The 24,324-nt window shown below is 37.6% G+C and overlaps 1 protein-coding gene across 1 annotated transcript in view; it reads right to left on the bottom strand.

The window, feature by feature from the left end:
* Window positions 1-24,324, bottom strand: part of COL19A1 (collagen type XIX alpha 1 chain) — a 394,072-nt gene that overhangs the window by 94,136 nt on the left and 275,612 nt on the right. The window contains exons 17-19 of the mRNA XM_027852948.1: window positions 19,479-19,523; window positions 12,385-12,447; window positions 612-651 (exon numbers count right to left, since the gene is read on the bottom strand). Of these exons, the coding sequence (XP_027708749.1) occupies window positions 612-651; window positions 12,385-12,447; window positions 19,479-19,523 (148 nt within the window). The remainder of the gene's footprint in view (window positions 1-611; window positions 652-12,384; window positions 12,448-19,478; window positions 19,524-24,324) is intronic.

Raw genomic sequence — 24,324 nt, 5'->3', positions numbered from 1 at the left:
GAGACCTTAAAGATCATCTCTTCCAGATCCCTCATTTTACAGATGGGAACTGAGGACTAGAGAGGTGAAGAAACCTGCTCATAGTCACACAGCCAGTAAGTGGGTCAAGTGGAACCTGAACCTCAGTCTTTTGATTCCAAGTCCATGACTGCCAATGCCAAGTCAACTGCCAATGTTGGATTGATTTTATAGGACCATAAATTCCTAATCACTAATTGCAAAAGAAAATGTGTACTCCCAATAAACAATGAAAAAAAACCTAATAAATGATACCACTTAATAAGCTTCAATACCTTCCAAAGATTAAAGTAAGAAAATTTAGAGTTCACAGGAATCAAATAAAGTTCCCATGGACTCCCCCATCAACATTATTTACTGTAAAAATGCTCCTCCATCTTTAACTACTCCACAGTATGAAATAACCAAACAAATGCTCCTCCATTTTCAACTACTTCACTGTACCCTGTCAGTATTTTATTCTCTTTCCTTTCCTATAATCCATATATTTTGTCATCAAGTCTACTTTTCTTCTCCTAACCTAGGGAATGACAACTAAAATCTAAAAGGAAACAGAAGAAACGGAAAACATCTGAAAGGGAGATGATATCTACTTAATGAATCTCCTTTTCTTCTCTTTGTAAAAGGTTCTTCCTATATATGTGCATAGAAAATCATATCAATTATAACTATGTTATAGATTGACTTTTAGGCATTAACTCTTTAAATGTGGCTGCATATTAGGCCAAATTGAACCCTCCTTTACAAACATTTGCCAACAACAAATTAGCACTGTGGAGAGCACTATATTGTTTCTGTACTGGAGGAGTCTAAGGCTGGTGCATAGCTAGAACTTGGGCATTTTAAGGTGTGGTAGACTGAGCTGATATGATGTTAGCATTAAGTCTTGCACCAGTTGTGGGAACCCATAGGAAGAGAGATGGTACCCTAAGGAAAGGAGAACTGACCTAGGTCTGAAATGGAACAGGTCAAAACTTCCATATCATCAAGTGAGTGGATGTTGTACTTCCAGTCTGGGGAAGACAGGGGGCCTTAATCTCAGGAAAAAAAAAATCCAAACCCCAAACCATAAAAACAATGAACTAGAATGTTATGCAGAATGGCTATGCTAGTTTATGCTAATTAAAAAGTAGCCCACTGGAATTAATTTTGAAAACATTTTTCATATGCATAAAATGGAAAAGCAATTAGTCATTAATATTATTTAGGAAGTTATGAATAGCTGACAAATTATAATGCTGTGAGATTAATGTAGGGGACAAAACAGTCCAAATAAAATCAGAAAGACAGAATGTGTGTGAAAGTTTTAGAGCCATGAAGTAGCAGACCATTATCTTGAATTACCTTTTAATTTATTATTATTGATAAACTTTAACAAAGTTGATAAAAAACAAAATATAATCAATGAAAGCACTTTAAAAAAATAAATGAATGATTTATAGTTTTTCTCTATACTTTGATTATTTACCATATGCTAAAACAAAGGAGGTCAGTGGGCTTTAACTTTAATAAGGAACACTATAATTTGAGATTTGCTGCTTCTTAACACTTTTAAAAATTTAAATGGTTGCAGTTGGCTTGTCTGTAATTCTTTTGACTCTACTTTCTTTACTTTGCATCTATGTATATTTCTCCCCATCTCTTTGATTTCTTCATATGCATCATTCATTACAATTCAATATTCTGTTACATTCATATACCACATTTTATTCAGCTATTCTTTGGTTATGTTTTTAGTTCTAGTCATCTGCCTGCAGATTTTATGCTATGAATGTAAACGAATAAAATACAATTATTAAGCACTTACTATGTGCCAAGCATTGTATTAAGGTTTGGGGATACTAAGACAAAAAAAAGCAAACAAAGCCCCTGCCCTCAAGGAGCTTACATTATAATGAGATAGACTACACATATAGGTGAGTGGTGACCAAGCAGGAGAACTCTAGTCCAAAAGTTAAAAGAATAGTGAATGGAGACACAATCTATCCAGGAATAATAGTGGCATTAATCTGGTAATTTGTAGTTCCTGAATGTAGTGGTTATTGAGGCCATAGAAGAGATGGCTAGAAATGAGGAGTAAGAGAATGATAATGGGGGTCCAAGACCCTATAGCTAGTATATCTAACTGTGAATATTATTATAAAGATAGATCTTTTTTTTCTTGTTAGTGATCCCTTTATAGCATTAGTCTTGTAGTAAACTTGATGGAGTCAAATGGAATAAACAATTTTGCAATTTTTTTTCTCAGAATTCTAAGGTGTTTTCCAAAATAGTTACCACTTCCCAGCTCCGTTAACATCAGCATGCTTGTTTTCCCACAGATCCACCAACAATGAGGTTTTTCATCTTTTAGCATCATTGCCAATTTTATACATATAAGATAATGCCACTGAATTGTTTTAATTTAATTTCCCTGATTTTGAGTAGTCTTTCAAATGGTTGTTGATAGTCTGTGCTTCTTTCAAAAACTAATTGTTCGTCTCTTTTGGCCACTTATTCATTGGAGCATCACTCTTAATACATAAGTTTGTTACCCTTCCCTTAAGATTTTGGATATTAAATTTTTATCAGAAATATTTATTGGAAAGATTTTTCCTAGTTTGCAGTCTAGTACATTCATATACATGATTAGAATTGTTTTGCTTTCCATCCACCACATCGTCTTATATTGTTTTTATAATTAGCTCATTAGTATCAATCCAATCCTAGACTTTGCACAGACCTCCATACAAATGCTCTCCTCCATTCACACAAAACATAGAAACCAGGGATTCTTCCTATATTGATATAATCCTTCCACTATTCTTTACCTTTTAGCCATGTCTAGGTGGGAGTATGGTTTGGAAGTTACTCTCTCTTTCCATTTCCTTACCTCTTCCTTACCTGGTGGAGGTGTGGTGTTATAAGAAGAACAATCGTATTCCTCTACTTTTTTTTGCTTGTTTTTAAAAAAATTTTTAAATTAATTTACTCCTCTACTTTTTAAATGAGGTTTTAAATTAAATGTTCCAAACTTTTGAATCTCATTTTTTCCATTTATTTCAGTTGACTAAAATTTTATTGATGCCTTTTAATGTCACATTCATTTCTAAATATTCTCCTCCTCTCCTCTCCAATGAAGCTTCCCTTGTAACAAATTTTGCCCAGCAAAATGAAACAGCACAACTACATATGACAGTATATGCAATATTCCATACTTGTGGTCCCCCACCTTTTCAACAAAGAGAGGAAGGTACATTTTCTCATCGCTTCCCTGTAGCTAACAATGGCCATTATCCTTCATTTATTTTAGTTCCATCTTTATGTCAGATATTTCTCTGAAAAATATTTCTGTAGATCCAAATGCTCTATAGAGCATTTATTAAACACTTTGTGTGAAACAGTGTTAAGTGCTGGAGATACAAATACATAAGCAAAGATGCTCCTGGCTTTAAAGAGTTTATATTCTAACTGGGGAAACAATATGCATAGGGAAGTGGTAGCCAGGGAAGAGCACTTTGGCTTGGAAAGTTGAAGAGGTGGTAAATAAGGTTATAAAAGAACAGACTGACATACCCCAGAAGTATTCTTTCTGATTGCATTTTTTAGTTTGTCTCATAATATTTATTAATTGTATTACAGACTTTTTTCTTTACTCATTTCTTCTATCATTCATTTTGCATTTATTTGAGGTGATTTTCCCTGTGAGGATATCTTTCCTTTCCTGTCTTTATTTTGTTTTTCTTCTATTTTATCTTATACATTTGGAACTAATTTGAGGTGATGAGAAGTTAATGGAATTCTTAGTTTGAATGCTTTAAAATAGGTAAAGATATGTTTAAATGTATAGAATCATGATTTTTCTAAATGTGCTAGTTTTAATATTTATTTGCTTGGTAAAATACTAAAATATTTTAAAATTAAATGAATTTTTTTTAAAAAAAAGAATTTGTTAAGCACTTAGTGTGGGTCTAGGATTGTGCTAAGAGCTGGTTATACAAATTTAAAAAGCAAAATAAATCACTGCCTTCAAGGGCCTACCCTCTTATAGATAAAACCAACATCTCAGACATTGGTAGCTATAGTGAATCTGGGAAGTCACAGGAATAGTGAGTTAAGTCATCAGGCAATTGAAAGACATATCATTTCAAGGAATGGTTTTGTTGATTTCACTACTGTTCCCAGAGTGAAAAGAGAAAGAAGGAGGGTGAGGAAGGTGGTATAAACATGGTGGCATGGCATTAAAATGTCCAGAGAATAACATGGTGGGTCAGGATGCGACTAAATATGATTAACTCTAACCAATAAGGAACTCAGGGTAGGAGATAGAGTGCCAGATTGTAGGCCAAAGGTTGAAGTTGAGAGATGTGACATAGCATGGAGATGGCCAGAGAGACGTACGTCTTGCATGTGGGAGACTGCATGAGGCTTTTGATAACCCTGACCTTCTCCCTGGTGAGCCCTGGCACAGGTCATTTTCTCCTCTTCCAGGCTCCTCTTTTGGGGGAGAAGGACAGAGTCTTTTGACAGGTGAGTGGGTTGTAGTATAACAGTTTGTTTTAAGCTGAAGGTAGCCTTGAGACCTAAATGGACCTAGAGAGAATTGTCTAAGGTAGGAATGTGAGATATATTGGTGCGTTTCATAAATCAGACTGACTCTCTGTATCTATGGCAACACTATGCTCCTGAGTGTGCAACAGCTCATTCAGTTATTCATCCATCAACAATATTTATTTTGTTCATGTTGCCCCATTTTCACATATGGCGCAGTAACAGCTAACATGACATTCCCAGTCTTCTCCTGATTTTCTTCAGCAATAATTGTATTTAAAAAAATGAAATGAGAAGAAAAATGTAGCTAGTCATTAAATTGGTTGTATGGTACATACATTTTGAAGCTTGTACGACTGATGTAATGTTAAAAAAAATCCCAGAATGTTGGGAATTTGAAGAGACTTCAGAGATCATCTAATCAAATCCTCAAAGAGTCTTTCACAGATGGCTATCCAGCCACTGCCTAGACATGCTCACTAGCACTGGTTTTGCTTTCACTCTTACCCCATGGTTCACTAGTAGAGGTAAGGGATTGAAATGCTCCTTGCCCACCAGAGCCACTTCTGGGCTTCCCCTCTACCACCATCATTCAGTAATTTCTCCTTCTTTGAGGTTTATGCAATTCATATTTAACACCCAGTTGAGATACCATTAACTGTTGTCTACTGGCCTCCAGAATCTCCTTCTTTTCTCAACTAGTGTAGTGCCTGACTCATAGTACTTATCTTCTTCCCAACTCCTACCTCACACTAGGGTATTTCTATATACATATTTGTATTCCCTCAAATACCCTAATTTCCCAATTACTCAAACTAATCATGTCTCACAACCTGTTCCTCCCCCCGACTTCTGGGACACACAGAGATGGTCAGTCAGTCAGTAATCACATTAAGTGCCTACTATGTGCCAGGCATTTTGCTAAGCACCAGGGATACAATGAAAGAAAAAGACAGCCCCTGCTCTCAAGGTGCTCACAATCTAATGGGAGAGAACATGCAAATAACTATGTACAATCAAATTATTTACAGAGCAAATTCGAAATAGTCTAAAGAGGGAAAACTCAGAAATGGGAAAGGAATCCTGTAGAAGGGGGGATTTTAACTAGAACTTGAAAGAAGCCAGGAGGTGGTAATGAGGAAGGTGAGCATTCCTTTGATCTTTCATTATCCACAAATACTCCACTTTACTATTTATGAACTCTGAAATTCCTTTATCTTAAAATCTGTTGTCATCCTGCCTCTTCTTCTGCCTTGCATCTCCTAACCCTATTCTTCATCCTCACTGTGACCTCCAATTCCTCAGCCCCTCAGTTCTTTCCAATGCCATCACCTCAGCACTGGCTACAGTCTCCTTTCTTCCCCATCTTGATCCTTGTTAAACCAATTCAACCTTACACTATCCCCTTCTCTTAAGTCCCTTGCCCCTTTACCTACTGAAGATCTCCCTTGCTAAGCCTCAGTCTTGGATGACTCTCATCATCTGCCACTTTTGCTCCTACTTACATGCTGATGAACAAAGCTGCAGAAAATTACAAAACTATGCTAACTGGATTCACTATAAATGTCTGTTACAATAAACTCAACTAGACCCTGATTGCAGAAAGTCCATCCTTTCACGCCTTCCTAGTTAACTCACTATCCCACTTACCACAGTGGTTCTTCCAAATTTTTGATAACTCCTTAAGCTTTTCAGGGTTCTTCCTCCCCAACTCTCTTAGATGAGATCCTTGCCTCATATTTTGCTGAAAAACTAGAGAACATTCTAGAGCTTCCTCTTCTCTCCATATCTCCCATCACTCAAATGCCCTTCAACCATTATCTTCCTCACCTGTGTTTCACATGATGAAGTGCCTTTCTTGTCAAGACAAATCCCTGTATATGTGAAAGTGATCCCATTCTATCCTATCTCCCCCAGCAGATTGCTCTATCATCCTCATGCTCTCACTTATCTTTAATCTCTCCATTTCTATTGGCTACTTCCTACTACCTACAAATATGCCCATTTCTCCCCCATCCTCAAAAACTCCTTACTTGATCCATCCATCCAAGCCAGCCATCATCCCATTTTTCTCTATCTTTTTTGTGGCTAAACTCCTTGAGAAGGCAGTCTACAATAAATGCCTCTACTTCTACTGTCTATACTTTAGATTCCAACCTCATAATTCACCTGAAACAGTTATCTTCAAAGTTACCAATGATTTTTTAATTGCCAAATCTACTGATATTTTTCTTTCTTGATCCCTCTGCAGCCTATGAAAAGGTTGATCACTCTGTTCTCTTTCCTACTTCTGTTTTTTCCTGCTTTAACTTTTTTAAAATTTTTTTTAAATTTTAAACTTAAATACAAAATAGGAAAAGAAAAAAGAAACTAACTTAAATACAAAATAAGAAAAGAAAAAAAAATTGCCATGTGCACAGCAGAACATAAGAGAGGATTCAAAATACAAAGCAATAAATTTCCATTTCAAGAAAGCCTATATAATAAATACTACACATTGCGCTCAGAGCTGTCCATCTTTTCTTTACTTCCTCATAGGTTTTATTTTGTTCTCTGCTGTGTACTTTTTACTTTATTTCCCCCCTTCCTCCCCTGCCAGAAGGCTACAATTAAGCATATATATGCCCATATGTGTATGTATATATATACATATACACACATATATACACATTCACATATATATGCATACATATAGACATACACAGATATCTCTAATCATACACATATACATTCTTATGCATCTATGTAAGATTATACTATAGTTGTTTGTGCTCTGTTTTTCTGTAGGTGGCTATTCTCTGTCTCTCTTTTTTTAGGCAATTGGGATTAAGTGACTTGCCCAGGGTCACACAGCTAGTAAGTGTCTGAGGCCAGATTTGAACTCAGGTCCTCCTGACTCTAAGGCCAGTGCTCTATCCCTCTGCCACCTAGCTGCCCCCGGCTACTTTATTTTTAAGAGATTTTGTGACACTATCCTCTCTGAGCTCACCTCCTACCTGTCTGACTGCTCCTTCTCAATTTCCTTTGCTGACTTTTCATCTCATTCATGCTAACTAACTGTGGGTGTTCCCAAAGGTTCCATTCTGGGCCCTCTTCTCTTCTCCCTCTTTACTATTTCACTTGGTGATCTCATTAGCTCTCATGAATTTAATTACCATTTCTATTCAGATGATTCTTAGATTTATTTGTCTAGACCTAATGCCTCTCCTGACTTCCATTTCTTATCTTCAACTGTTGACTGGACATCCATAACTGGATGTTGGTTCAACAAGGATCAAGATGGGGAAGAAAGGAGACTGAGATTTTTCAATGCAGGGAATGTTTTCTGTTTGTTTTGTTTTTGTTTTTTGGCTTTCTTTGTATCACCAGTCCTTAGCACAGCGGCTATCAACCAGAAGGGAGAGGGAAAGGAAAACAAGCATTTATTAAACTGCCCACTATGTGCTAGGCACTGTAGTAAGTGCTTTCCAAATATTATCTCATTTGATCCCCATAACAACTCTGTGAGATAGAAGTGCTATTATTATCCCCATTTTACAGACCTCTTAAATTTAACACGTCCAAAATTGGCCTAATTCATTTTCACCTCAAACCCTCTCCTCTTCTGAACTTCTGTATTACTGCTGAGGGTTTCACCAATCCCCCAGACAATGAGGTGTCATCCTTGCTTCCTCACTCTCTCTCACCCTGACTATATCCTACCTGTTGTTGATTTCTATCAATTCTACCTTTGTAACATCTCTTTTATATGCTCCACTATCTACTTTGACACTGCTACCATGCCGGTCCAGGCCTTCGTTAATTTATCTCTGGACTATTGTAATAGCCTTCCAGTTGATCTCTCTGCCATAAGACTTCTGACCATCCTCCATTTGTCTATCAAACTGATCTTCCTAGAGAGCAGGTCTGACTGTGTTACCCCCTTCCCTGTTCATTAAACTCCAGTGGCTCCCTATTACCTCCAGGATCAAATACAAAATCCTGTATTTGGATTTTAAAGTCCTTTAAAATTTGTCCTACCTTTTCCAGTTTTCTTACCCTTACTTCTCTACCCCACAACTAACCTCCCCACCTCCACACACACAACCTGTGATCCAGAAATACTGGCTTCCTTGCTGATCCTCATGCATAGCACAATCTTAACTTTTGAAAATTTCACTGGCAGTGAAACTCTTTCCCACCTCAACTTTGTCTCTTGGCTCTCCTGGCTTCATTCAAGTCTCAGTAAAGGTCCAACCTTATACAAGAAGCATTTCTTAGGTCTCCTTAACCTTTCTGCTCTCCCTCTGATACTCCCTCCAACTTATCCTGTCTGTAACTTGTTTGTACATGATTGCTTGAATGTTGTCTTTCCTATTAGACTGAGCTTTTTCAATGCAGGAATGTTTTCTGTTTATTTTGTTTCTGGTTTTTTGGCTTTCTTTGTAAAACCAGTCCTTCGCACAGTGCCTATCAAACAGAAGGGAGAGGGAAAGGAAAACAAGCATTTATTAAACTGCCTACTATGTACTAGGCACTGTAGTAAGTGTTTACAAATATTATCTCATTTGATCCCCATAACAACTCTGTGAGATAGAAGTGCTATTATTATCCCCATTTTACAGTTGAGAAAATTGAATCAGACAGAGGTTAAGTAATTTGCCCAGGGTCACAGAGTTATAAGTGTGTAAGGCTGGATTTGAACACAGCTCTTTCTGACTATAGGTTTAGTGCTCTATTCACTGAGCCACCTAGCTGCCTGTGTAGTGGGCACTTCAATGCATGTTATTGAGTTATTGACTGAACATTTCCAGGGACATAGAACTCACTATCTTATGTGAGCAGTTCATTCCATTTTTAGATAGCTCCAATTGATTTTGTTGTTGTTCAGTCAGTCAGTTGTATCCAACCTTTTGTGACCCTGAGGACCTACTATCCATGCAGTTTTCTTGGCAAAGATGCTGGAGTGGTTTGCTATTTCCTTTTCCAGTTAATCTATTGAATCCATTTTGTCAGGTAATCACAGGTTAAGTGACTTTCGCAGGGTCACACAGTTAGGAAGTGTCTGAGGTTGGATTTGAACTCAGGTCTCCTGACTCCAGGCTCAGTTCTCTATCTACTGAGCTACCAGACACCTCCAATTGATAGAAAGTCTTTATATTGAGTTGAAATCTATATCCTTTAACTTCTTCCCATTGGTTCTATTTCTTCCTTCTAGAGTCTCACAGAACAAATTCATTCTATTTTCTTCATGACAGTTCTTTACATATTTGGAGAAAAATGATCATGTGCCCCACCAAATCTTCTTATCTTCAGGCTGAATGTCCCCAATTTCTTCAAATAAACTGGAGAAACTGATTAAGTTTTCTTAACATTATGTATCACAGACATATTGCCTTTCTTTTGCCTGCTTCTGCGCTTAGCCCATTACTGAGATGAGATGCTGTTATTTCTGAAACAGCTGAAATAATAGAAAGATTTTGCTATCTCCATAAAAGGATCCAATCATCTGGATTAAAGGATAATGGCAGCACGTTAAATCAGACCAATCAATTAGAATAGAAGGAAACAATGAAACAGTAAGTGAAGCCATATTATGCAGAGGGTTATAGCCTACAATCTGGATTCCCACTGATGTGGGAGTGATGTGACCTGCATTTTAGTCCTGGTTCTTCCACTAACTAGCTGGTGAGCTTAGACAAATCACTTAACCTCGGTGGGTCCAGGTTTCCAGTCCTGTAAAATGAAGGGATTGTACTAAGGGATCTTTAAATCAGTGCTTTGATAAATTCAGTTTGGATCTAGAAGTCAGCTGTCAAATTTAGAAGCCAAACAAATAGGTTTTTTTCTTTGCAAGGATTTTTTAAGGGCAGTTTTATTATAGTGTGGCATCTGCAACCTGGGTTCTCAACTTCAGGTCCAAATTCAAATTAGCATCACCTTGGGACTAAATTATAAGGTATACCGAAGGTGGTTTTTTTTTTTAGCTTTATATGGAAACTTTTATTGGGGTGAGGCAATCAGGGTTAAGTGACTTGCCCAGGGTCACACAGCTAATAAGTGTCAAGTGTCTGAGGCTGGATTTGAACTCAGGTCCTCCTGACTCCAAGGCCAGAACTCTATCCACTGCACCACCTACCTGCCCCTATGCAGCAAGTTTTAAAAGATCCCCTGGAAATTTTATCGGGACAGACTGATATTGAAGTGGTCTATTGTTTCTCTTCTCTGAAATTTTCATTGTGAAGGGAGACCAAGCCTACAAATGGGTCAGTTATAATGGAAGCCTCAGGAATCCCCAAGTGAGTACCACAGATGTTTTTAAGTTATCATTATAGTAAAACATTAATGGTGTAAAAATAAAGAGCATTCCTGTAGTTTCTCAGTAGTTTCTGGGAAGAGTACATTACAAATATCAGGCATTATGAGAAATCACTAGGTGTCATGGCACCTTGATACCCAGGTCTTGGGATCTGTGGAGCTTTGCCTCTAAGCTCCTTTCCAGCGCTAAGGTCCTATGAATCCAGTTATAGGAGTATTCTGAAGTACTATTTAAATGGCTTAAACTAGTCAATGCAGCTTCTGAAGGTGCCTAACTTACTAAGCTAAGGTACTGGAAAAATCATACAAATACTTTCAGTATTATTCTTAGTTATCACACATATATACCTTGTCACCTTTTATTCCTTGTAAGCCAACGTTTCCTTGCTCACCCTATGAAGAAAAAAAATGATTGACATTGCTTATTTAATTTTGTCAATGATGAAAACTTTTTAAACATTTTTGAGACCCATTTTCTTTCTTGCCTAAGATAAAACTAAAAAGCATGTCACTTCTTAAAACTATGACTTATACAATCACTTTGTGCAGTTGCATTTGAATATGAACTATACTGTTGTTTGTTTGTTTTCCACTAGAGAGAATTAAATTCTAAATGAGGTTGGCCAGGAAAATGTTTGGATGGGTTCAAATTAGACTTAAGATAACACCTTGATTCTCCCTCGAGCATTTAGTCCAGGGCCTGGCACATTGTAGGAGTTTAATAAATGCTGGTTGCTTTGACTCTAGATTAAGCATGAGCACCATTTTAGGCCAATGAATAGTTGACTAAATAGGTGAGAAAGTTTTCCAATTTTTTAGAGAGGTTAGAACCATAGTCTGGATATTTTTCTTGAAAATTTAAAGCTTCAGTGGCTCCCCATTGCTTTTAGGATAGATAAAATGAAAACTCCTCAGTCTGAGTTAAAGCCCTTCACAATCTGGCTCCAGAATCTTTTCAGGTGGATTACATATTACTTCCTCTTACACACTTTTTGCTTCAGCCAAATTGACCTACTTGCTGTGGTTCTCTGTATACAACATCCCATCTCTTGAAGTTTTTGCACTGGTTGGGCTTCCTGCCTGGAATAGTATTCCTCCTTGTCCCTTAGAACTACTAATTCCTTTCAAGGTTTAAGTCCCGTCTACCTCGTTCATTTATAATGACCCTTCCCTAATCACTATATTCATTTTTTGGGCATTTTTATCTAGTATTTACTTATCCGTGAACATGTTGTATGTGAAATCTAAGTCTAATAGTAAAATCCAAGACCCACAGTAAAATCCAAGACCCATAAGGACTTGCAGTGTCTCACTATAGTATTTTTATCTTCAATATCTGGCATAATGCCTTGATCATAATAGTTGCCTAATAAATCCTAACTGATTGAGTGACTTATGTGCTTATTTTCTGGTTTATTTTGGCTGAATAATATTTCTTTAAAAGATACACAATTAAAGAATGTAGAATTGACACAGATTCAGCAAAGTGATAACACTATTTAGAAGATTCCTTCTTTCACTCATGTCTTAAATACTTACCATTTCTCCCTTTTGTCCTTTAGGACCAACTGATCCTGGAAATCCAGGCTGTCCAGTTTCACCCTTTCAAAGAAATACGAAGAAAGATGTCATTAAAAAATCAAATCAAGAATTATAATGACTTTGTGTGTCTTCAAAATGCAGTGGTTTTTTTCTCTTTATTTACAAATTTTTCTTTTGAATTATAGACTTAGCAAAAATCAACAAACACAAACATTTCAATATACAAGAAACAAAAATGAGGATTGTACCTGAAAGCAAGAGCTTCTATATTGTACGATTTGTTTAAAAGGTGTATGATAAATTTAATGAAGTATTAACAGGATGGACTTGATTATCTGTGTTCATTTTTTGAGCCTCTTTCCATGCCCTCCCCTCTGTATTTCTCTTTTCCCTTTAACAACAGAATTTAGCTGTTACCACCCAGGAAGGGGAGAATGAGAAGCTCTATATCAAATTGAATGCTTTGGCCAATGAAGTATTTGTCAGTGGTTCTTACTGCCTGTAGGTCTTTTAAAAATCCATCAATTTCCTTCCTATTACCTAAAATAAGGCTAAAAAATGCAATAAAAACATTTAAATGGAAAAATCTATTTAGGGGTGAGGAGGAAAAAGTAATGGAGAGTATTTTATCTTATAGTAGCTGATAAGGCACATTAGTTTAGTGATCCAAAATATGTCATGTTGATTAACTGAAACACAATTATCCAGAATTCAGTTTCAGATATTTCATCATATTTTTTTTTCTTTCTGGAAGCATGTGGTCATATGAATGAAAATGAGGTTAAGTTATTCTTAGCGTTGACATTACTGTTGAGTAGAGACAAAGAAGGCATTCTTGCTGATATGATGGCAGTAACTTCAGAGAAGACCAAGATGCTCTCATCAAAGAATCTTCTAAAGAGTGATTTATAAGGAACAAAGCTTTATAAGATCATGTCTAAGAAAGTACAATCTTAGAGATTCTGCTTATAAAAGGAAATAGAACATAAATTAGATTTCAAACACACCCAACCACTCTTGCTTCCTGTTGGCATTCATCAAGATCCGTGGATGACTCTTTAGGGCCAATTCCTTAAATTTCAAGATCCCCTTGCAAAATAATAGACATTATGCTGTTTTGTGTGCATTTGCCTTTCTCATATTTTCACCTTTTCTAAGGCCTAAAAAAAGAAGCATCAGTTCCCTCAGCTGTAAAATGAAGGAGCTGACCTAGTTTATTTTCTAGCCCTGTGAAACTCTGAAGTTGCTGTTTTGCCTTTTCTGGGAATATCTGTAGATGATAGTGTTGAAACTGTCAACATACAGGATTTACTTACCATAGAAAATCTGTTTTGAAGCCATACACGAAACCAATTCCACCTATCATTGCTTCAGTTTGGTTAGGAGTTTGATCACCCATTGGCTTCATATTCTTTGCCAAATTTCAAAGTGATTTTGATTTTTCTTTTGGGGCCCTTCTAAAAAAGGCTTATAAATGGAGCAAGGAGAGAGGGGCTGCTTGCTGGTGGACAGTCTTTCTCAGTAGCTCCTAAGTTCCCATGAGTTTTAGGTATTGACATAGAAGCATTCCCCAGAGTGCCATTGATTCAGTCCTTTTTCTCCTACCTTGAGAGAAGAAGATTTTTTGGTAGGAGATGGGAAGTTGAGTAAGCAGAGAGGTGGAGGAAAAAGCAGACATCTTGCTAGTGAGAGACACAAACGTAGGGCTATGGAAAAGTAGATGCTGGAGACTGCAACCAGTGGCTACAAATTCTCAGCCAGAGGATGTTTTATGTGTAAACTATGTCCAGGATGAATCCTGTATTAGTGATCCAGTTAGGAAGGGGATAGAGACTGATTACCTTTCTTCTCCTTTATGCTTTCCCTTTCTCTAGAAAGAGTATGCTCTATAGTGAGTCTTTTACTCTCTCCACACTCACTGCTTCCCTCTGGCATTGGGAGATATTAACTTTTGTTCTAAATATTTACTTTGTTTCTTAAAAAGGGAGAAGACAAGAGTGTTCCTTCTTTTAGAGGTGAAATCAATGGCTCATATTGAACCCCGAGGTTTAGAGCTCACTTAGTACCTTCGGGTAAAGCTGGGATTCCAGAATTAGACTATACAAGACTAGCAAAGAGTTGAAAACTGAAGACTCTACCTTAAAAAAAAATCACTAATTGGTAAAAAGAGCAGGCTGTAAAGGGACCAAAGAGTGGGCATTTCCACTTTCCCTGCTTGCTAGAGACTGCCATATTTTATATACATTAGGGTTTAAAAGAAAAACTCATCCTCACAAAAGAAGAGGGGAGTGAGCTGCTTGGAAATGGAAAGTTGGGCCTCCAAAGGGCAGTGAGCTATTTGTGAAGCTTTACTCATGCGAAGGGAGGGGATAGAGAGTTGTACTAATATGCACAATAGGCTTTCTGTCTAGGCGATGAATTCTAGTTCAACTGGCCACCAGCTGCTAACATATATTTTTCTGCACATAAACTTTAGAAACCATTCAGTATGGCCTAATGGATATACTAATGGTTTATGAGTCAAGAGATCAGATTTCTACTAAGTTGTTGTTGTTCAGTCGTTCAATAATGTCTGACTTCATAAACCCACAGATCCATATCATGCCAATATTAGCCGTAGGGTTCTTGACAAATGATGCTGGAGTGGTTTGCTATTTCTTCTCCAGGGGACTAAGGCAAAAAGAGGTCACACAGCTACTAAGTGTCTGAGGCCAAATTTGAACTCAGGTCTTCCTGACTTCAGGTCTAGCACAGCCATCTAGCAGCCCCTACTACTTAGTATAACCTTATAAAGTAATTTTCTCCATGCATACAAAAGCTTACAATTTTAGAACTGGAAGGGACCTTAAAAATAATTTAGTCCAACCTTGTTGTTTGATAAATGAGGAAACTGAGGCCCTGAGAAGTGAGGTGACGACCAAGGTTAGTAAGTAGTGAGTAGAAGCTGTGAGTTAGTAGATGAGCTTGAAAGCCAGGTGCTCTGACTCCAAATCTAGTTCTTTTTAATTCAGAAAATTTATTATATATCTTATAACATTGTTTTACACATTACATAGAATATTTTTGAAAATTCAAAACATTCTAAACCAATGCAAAGGATGTTAATGATGATAATTATCAAAATAGATGAATTCCTCAATGGTTACTCCAGATTTATGGGGAAGCACCATGCTTCTAATAATTAGTTTTAAAACTTTTCCAGGAATCAATATGAGACTTACTAGCGTAAGCAGGGGGGCCTCAAGGCCTCATGTGGGCCTCTAGGTCCTCAAGTGTGGCCCTTTGACTGAATCCAAACCTCACAAAACAAATCCTTTGGATTCAGTCAAAGAGCTGCACTTGAGGACCTGGAAGACCACATGTGGCCTTGAGGCCACAGGTTCCTCACCTCTGGATAGAATGTAGATCATCTAGGACAAGTGACTTAAACTCATCAAGGGAGACTAGATAATTTCTTTCTATTTCCCTACTACTTCTGTTGGGTAGCCTAATAGCCATTTTGGTTCTGTCCATAACAGTCCAAAGATCATTCTTCTCGGCAGAGAAAATAGAAACAAACCCAAAAAAAGTTGAACAGCTCTGCCTTTTCTCTGTTGACAATCATTATCTCATCCACACTGAGCAGTGGCCTCATCCCTACCTTCATTCCCTTTTCAGCAAAACAAACAAACAAATTAAGTCAAAAGACCCCCCCCCCCAAAAAAAAACCCCCGACACTTTTTGTTGTCCTTATCTTTGCTGGGGCTCATTCTGAGCATTAGCATTCCTGACACTATTCTCCTAGGGCTGTCTCATGGCCTGGTACTTAGTAAGTGCTATTTATATGTTAGTTGTTATTGTTTATATTTATCCTCTGTTGTCTGCCATTGCTTCCATCATCTGTATATGTCTACTTAGAATCTAAGTGAGTGCCCCAGGCAGCCACATCTGTCTCTTGAGACGAATATCTCTTTTCCACTTCAGGGGAATTCTTTTTGAATGTTCAGAGTCTCATTCTTGAGAGCTTACCATTCCTCATGGAATGACATGCCCTGTGGCACTTTAGTCTTAATAGTAATAGCTCACATTTATAACTGCTAAAAAGTTTATAAATACCTTTGCAAGTATTCTTCCTAGGATATTATTTCAAATACTGTGGAGGGTCCAAATGGAAGAGGAATTCCCGACTGATGCTCCATATGCTCCTATTTGTGATGGCATTGTGCAAAACATAGAGCAGATAGGTGGTGCAGTAGGTAGAGTGCTGGGCCTGGAGTCAGAAAGACTCAACTTGAGTTCAAATCTGGCCTCAGACACTGGGCAAGTCACTTAACCCTGTTTGCCTCAGTTTCCTCATCTGTATAATGAGCTGGAGAAGGAAATGGTAAACCACTCCAGTATTTTTGCCAAGAGAGTTCCAAATGGGGGTCACAAAGAGTTGAACACAACTGAAATAACTGAACAATAACCTCTGGCTTACTATATCAGGCCTAAGAATACTAGAGGGAGTCCTCAATGTGATCCTTGATCTCTCAAAAGATATCAGACTATCAATCTCCATGAGAAAAAAAAAACAAATTAATGATGAATGCCTATCAAAAATATTCTGTAGTGAATGGGCAGTCAGTTGAATTAATACATGTAATTTAGACAGGCACTTCAAGTGGACAAATAATCTGGACCCAGAATCAAACAGGATGAAGGCTAAGTTGCACTGAATAAATTTCATAGCACTTTCAATATTTCCAAGTCACTTTTTAAACCAATGTTTTCATAATGAGATCTGACTGCAAATCAGGAAATTACAATCACTCCAAAATCAAAATTATGGGGGATCCAAAGGGCAATGGAGGGAAAAACATGGTAGATGTAATGTAGTGTATTACCAATGATTACTAGAATTGTATAACTGAAAAGTAAGTAGGATGTTCATAAATTGAGAATGAGACATAAAAGATATCCAGCTCAAGCTTTGCATTGCTATCTAGAGAATGCTTTGCAAACTCTGTAAGGTCTCCTATGCATTGGATAGACTCTGCAGAAGATTTATATAGACATAAATTTTATATATATATATATATGTGTCTATAGAAATAGACATAGATTGTACAGGATGAAAACGCATGGACACATTTCAGTTTGTACTGTTGAAAGAACAAACATATTGAGGAATCTAGGATCAATGGAAACATAAGGAAGCATTAATTTTTTTTCAAAACCAATATTGAGGGGCAGCTAGGTGGCACAGTGGATAGAGCACTGGTCCTGGAGTCAGGAGGACCTGAATTCAAATCTGGCCCAGACACATAACAATCGCTAGCTGTGTGACTCTGGGCAAGTCACTTAACCCCAATTACCTCACACAAAAAAACCAAAAAACAGAAAACAAACAAAAAAAAACCCCAATATTGAAAGGTTATGTTTATGTGTTGATTTTATTTACATATTGATTGTTATATTTAGGTGACTAACATTCATGTTTCCTAGTCAATTTACCCAATTCCAATGCATTACTTATTTGTACAGTTTTCTACCCTTCAGTTAGTTATGCGTTCTAATCTCCATTGGTTCATGTGTATCACACATTGTCTCAAGATCTCTGCTCTCTCCTCTAGGCTGTTTCTTCTTCTTATTTTCATAATGGAACTGGCTCTCTCTAATTCTACCTCATTTAAGATTCTGAGAGAGGAGATATGAGCAACAGTTAAGGTCTTCAGGGCTTGATACACCTGTTCCACAGAATCAGTTCTCATCACTGTGAAGTTTTAAGTGTTCCTAAAGTAACTTGGGTTTCCTAATGAATAAAGTATGATCTGGCAAAACATGTCAGCTGTTTTTTTTTTCTTTGAGAAATAAATCATCATTTAGATCCTTTTTAAAGGGCCACACCTTTTTTTTGACTCATTTGTCTCATGGGACAAGTTGGGAATGACTTTTTTTTAAAAAAATTTTATCTGCCTCTAACTTTACAACTAATTGAAAACTCTGACTCATTTTCTAGAATGTGTTATGTTTCTGTAAGACATCCCATTATGAAAAATATGGACAAGTTAAATTCTTTGATTTCTTTTCAAGAATGTCAGAAGTTTTGTTCCCCCTTGCAGAAAGCTTCATTTTCAATGGTCAATCTACACAAAGCATAAAGGACATAAAATTAGACTCCCTGCTGTTCTCCATTTCCACTGAATTGGCACTTTGGCACTATTTTCTGCATTGGAGATGCACAATGTTTTTAATGGGCTGGCATATAAGACATATAAACTATAATTTCAAGATTCATGTCAAAATGCTCTGCCCTTAATCATGAGAATTCTTAGCAGGTGAATGAAAGCACCATGAACAGAGACTTTATTACTCTGTACTCTACAGGATTTTTTAACCACCTTATTTCTAGTTAGAGGTTTAATGTGTGTTGCTGTAACTAGGTTAGGAAATGCAATTATAGTCACTGTGGAAATGAAATTTACCAGTTTCTGAAGCAATGGTGGAGAAAAGAGAGGGTAGAAATGGGGGAAGTTCTGGCGACCTTAAAAGTGAACCTGCCCACTTTAGGGTTCACACAATCATTCATAAATAAGATAGAAATTAGAAAGTGAGACCACAACAGAAATTCACTAGAACTTCAGTAGTGAGATAATTCACTTTTGAGAGAAACCAGGCATTATTATGTGTAAGCCATTCTTTTCTATCATAAAACATTAAAATAAAGCTCAAAGGTTTATGTTTGAATGCTTAAATGATTTATTTTTTTTTAAATAGAAAGGGATCATCTACTGCCACAAAATGTTTGGAATTTTTTCACTTATACAAACTGAAGGAATATCCAATGATAAACCAGAACTTGTAGCTTAAAAACATTCACCATGTTATAACTATTTCCCCTTGATTCATTCTTTGCACCATCTCCAAATGCTATTCAACAATCTTTCCTGAAAAGTGCCCTCCTGGCTAACCCCCAAACTGCCACATAGCCTGCAGGCAGATGTTTCATATAGCAAACTGGATGACCACCCTATGTGCTTAGACTCAAAAATGTAGCCATTTCCCCTAGATATAAAAGTCTAACTTGACAAAAAACTCAATAATTTAAAAAAAATTCAAATTCCATTTACCTTTTCTCCTCTAGGGACACTTGCTCCATTCTCACTGAGGTTTCCCTAAATGGAAATAATAAAAAAAGAAGTTTCTTAATTTTTTAAACTATTGACTTTTAATACTTATATTTAATAAAATACATGTATATTAATATGATTCAAAATTTTATTATAATTCTGGAGATCAAATGACTTCTTTCTGAGTGGCCACAGAAATATACAAACTCTAAAACTAATTTCAACCATCAAGAACAGAAGCTGTATTTGAACTCTCCCAATAGGTTTTCATTGTTATACATGCTGCTGTAAGCAAAAGAAGCAGTTTAGCACAATTATTAGAATAGTCATGGGATTTCAAATATTTACTTAAATTAAATTAAATTAAATATTTACTTAAAAATTTAATTTTTCAGATATTTAAAGATAATGTGTCATCAAATACTGATCTACTTATATTAGAATGATATAATGAAACAGTTATGTGGAACCCTAAGCACTATTAATGTGACTAGATGTGCAAACTAGATGACTTTTGAAACAGTTCACAACCCTATTCTATAGGTTCATTTAAAAGGAATTTTAGGGGGCAGCTAGGTGGCGCAGTGGATAGAGCACTGGCCCTGGGGTCAGGAGGACCTGAGTTCAAATCCAGTCTCAGACACATAGCACTCACTAGCTATGTGACCCTGGGCAAGTCACTTAACCCCATTGCCTAGCCCCCCCCCCCAAAAAAAATAAAACAAAATGAATTTTAGAAACAGCAATATCCTAGAGAGTAGACCAAACTAAGTGGGTGCCTTGGATTAGCCTGCAGGGAAATTATATAACACTTTGGGATGGCCTGAGGGTTGTTGTGAGGATCAAATGAGATATCTGTAAAGCACTTAGTCCAGTGCCTGGCACTTAGTGAGTGATTAATAAATGCATGTTCCCTTTCCCTTTTCTCCACCTCAGGATCATCAAAATGTCCTGATGTGATGCCAGCTGGATTTTTTATTAAGTGGGCCTATAGCAGATGCCCTCTAAAGTTCACTGAAACCGGAGCTACTCAGGCTTATAGAAATTACCTGAAGGAGATTTGGACCAAGACAAATTACAGGGGTCAGTTATGGTTAGAATTTTCTCTGCCTCTCCCTCACCACCACCCCTTGAGTAGTCTGGAGGGTCTCAGATACTCTGAGGCCAATGGATAGACAGCTCTGTAACACCACCTGGCATTTGTTGGAGGTTAAGAAATGCTATCAAAGGTTTTACTTTTGTTTTCTGTACATAGAAAAACAACATCTAAATACCAATGAAGACCACTGAACTTTCTATTCATTCTGCAAGGGGGTATGTGCCACTCACCAACAAAACTAAAATTAGAAATTTTTGTGCCCCATGGAATCATCACAATTCACATTTTTAGAAGATGACACAAAGCATGACTTCTGCTGAAGAGGGCCCAGAGATGGGTATTACACCCCCAAATGTGTATGTAAACAATCACATCACAAAAATACAACATACATAAATATGTACATACATCATATATATCCTGTAAGTACCTATAAGTACTCCTGTCTACTTCAGTTTCCTCAACTGAAATAGAGATTATAATAGCACCTACCTTCCAAGGTTGTTGTGAAAATCGAATGAGATAATATCATAGTGCCTGGCACATAGTAAGTGCTTAATAAATGCTTATTCCTTCCTTCCATATATAGATAAATCATATAACCTCTCTGAGCCTCAGACAACTCTCTAAGAGTTTAAGTTAGAGAAATTTGTGATCTGTGAAGTTGGATGAAGAGTTCACATTCATGAAATCATAGGTCCTTGATGTACCTACTTGTACACACACACATTTTATATATATATACATATATATATATATATAGACACATACATATGTATATATATGCTTATGTCATTAAGACCGGCTGTTCCTTAGACAAGTAGGGATTACACCAGTCAGTCAATAAGCATTTATTAGACACCTATTGTAAGCCAGGCACTGTGCTACAGCGTTTGCTCTCAAAGAATTCATGGTCTACCAGATCCACATGAGTCCATGTACCTAATGTATAGATATAGATTATGTACATAAGTATGTGTATGTGTGTATACACATATACACACACACCCCCATATGTGTATACACAGATACACGCACACATATAAGTAAATCCAGAGTGCTGGATTCAAGTCTTTCCTGTGACACATAACAACTTGTGTGACCATGAGCAAGTTACTTAAACTTTCACTGCCGTAGACAACTCTAAGACTATAGGTCACAGAATTTCTAGGAGTGTTGGTTTGTAATCAATAATCACAGAGAGTTGCTGATCCTCCCAAGTGGTGGGAACTTTCACAACAGGGATTCTCCTTGTCAATGAAATCCCAGGTTCAGATTAGCAACATAAAAGTTATACCACACACACATGCCTATGTTTAACATTTGTCATTTGACATGGGAGAGCTTCCTAGTGGTGGCGACACTAGGTTATTTGACATCATAGAACCAATAAAAGTAGCTGAGGCCATTGTTCCTTTTGGCAGTTGCAGTTCTGGCCTTGAATTTTATCAAATTTAATCTATTAGTTTGGGGCTGTGGTAAATATTTGAATAGATGGTTTCCTGAAAGAGTAACATGCAACTTTCCCAACTGTTTCTGGTTTTAAATTCTACTATTCTGGTGAAATACACTACAGGTCACAAAAATGGAAAGACAGAGATCTTCCCGTTAGATTTTAATTCCAAATTATCTGGGCCTGAGAGAAGGGATGATCTTGGTGGCTCTGAGAAAGTCCCTGCCCAGTATGTTGCCATGGCATCTCATGTGCCAGCCAGGAAGAGCTCCGGAAACATTCCAGTTTGGATAAAGGCCCTCTGTCCTCTGACAGTCTGTGGATACCCAATTGAAGTCATGGTTTGAAACTTGAAGGAAGAAATGGATTATTTTCTTGGCAAATTGGTTTTTTGGATGAGCAATCTGGAGAACTGAACACTGGAAACTGGTTGCTGGGAGGCACAATCTCAAGCTTCAACAGCTGAGACTGAATCTCTGCAAATTGTATTGAATGTGACGATAAAAGATAACACGACTTTGCATTTTCAATGTGGATCTTTAGAAAATAAGATCAAATGTAAAATTTGTGAGTATTTGGCCTCTCCTGATAACAGCCCTTTTTCCCAGCTAGAATGTCACCAAGGGCTCTGGATCTGATGTTTTTAGAGGTTGACAGAGCTTATCAAATTTTTATTAAAATTCCCAGAACTAAAGCCAAGGAGAATGGCTGCTAGGTTGCAAGTAGATTCTCCTTAAGGGAAAGAATATGCTTACTAGTATTGCTTCTTTAGAAACAGTCTTGCAAAGCAAGCAGCTTCTCTGGAGGGCTTTTTTTTTCCAAGTAAAAAATCTTTATCTTCTGCGTTTTTCTTCTTCTTCTCCTGCCCTCTCAACTTTCCCCTTCTCCATTCTTTTTTTGCACATATGCAAACATATCCCACACACATATAGACCTCTTTGTCTCTGTGTCTGTCTCATTATGTATCTCTGTCTCTCGGTCTCTCTCTCACACACACACACACACACACACACACACACACTCATCTTTTAATCTCCCTTGTCTGTGAAAATTTTCATCTTTAATAATAGCTTTTGCTTCCTCCTCCTTAAATTTCTCTCTGTGCCTTCTGTTGCCTTCTGTCAGTATGTCTCCTCTTCTTAGCTCAGGTCTGAAAGACTTTTCATTGCTCCCATTTTTCAAGCCCAGATACATTTTATGCATTCTGGGCACAATCAGCCAATGCTTTCCTTTGAATAGGCAGGCAGTCCCATCCCTAGGTTCAATGAAAGTTATGAACACAGGGCAGAAGGATCTTTTCCTGTTCCCTCAAGGTCTCTCAGCTTGGCTCAGAGGGGCAACTCTGAGGCAGAAGACTATCTGCTCTGTGTGCGGGGTCAGAATACAAAAGAGGGAAATTGAGAATTTTTCCAAAGAGGCAAGGGAATTTAAGCAATTTCTAACACATGGAGACTACAGTCACCTGTTTGCTCCTGGAAATGCTAATTTGAGGCTTGGCATCGGTGGAATTTGCCAGGGGGTGGGATTGGGAGTGGTATCCAACCTACTGGTTGCTTCTGTAATCTCTGATGTAGGAGGCAGCTGGTAAAAGAGCTGTAGGGCAGCATTTTGTTCTGCTGAGTTGAATACTTTTTTGTCATTAATTAACAATTAAGTGAGGTAGAACCAAGATGGCAGAGTACAGGCAGCAACTCTGCTGAAGTCTCCCAACATTCCCCTCCAAAAACTTTAAAATAACACCTAAAATTGAATTCTGGAGTGGTAGAACCAACAAAAAGTCAGAGTGAGACATTTTTCTAGCCTAATGTATCTTAAGAAGTTGGCAGGAGAGGTCCATGATACCAGGGTGGGGGCTGGCCTGAAGTTCAGGTTGCAGCAGCACCAGAGGTGGACCTAGGAGGCTGCCATAACAGTGGCTTCTATGGCTAACAGCCCAGACATGGTAAGGGAGTTGGACAATTGGTCCAAAAGTGATTATGGGGCACTTTCCTGGCACTGAGTAGAGATGGCACAGATAGGCAACTACAATGCAATATGCAGTGTAATTCCAGGGTAGAGATGAGGGTTTGGGGTCAGTCAAAAGGGAGCAGGAGCCCAAGTCACAGTTCCAAGGCAGGGAGGAGTCCTAGATCTTGTGGCTACAGAAGAGCAGGGGACCTGGTCACAGTTCCAGGGCCCAGAGGAATGCTAGCATGTATGGCTTCACGGGAATAGAGGTCCTTCTCGGCTAAAGACCAGAAATCAGACAAGGAGAGCAGTGACTACACATCTTCCCAGATCTTGCCACCTTGGAA

Source organism: Vombatus ursinus, unplaced genomic scaffold (genome assembly GCF_900497805.2).
Source record: "Vombatus ursinus unplaced genomic scaffold, bare-nosed wombat genome assembly UNPS02009835.1, whole genome shotgun sequence".
Classification (NCBI taxonomy): Eukaryota; Metazoa; Chordata; class Mammalia; order Diprotodontia; family Vombatidae; genus Vombatus; species Vombatus ursinus.
This window is presented reverse-complemented; position numbering and strand designations above follow the sequence as displayed.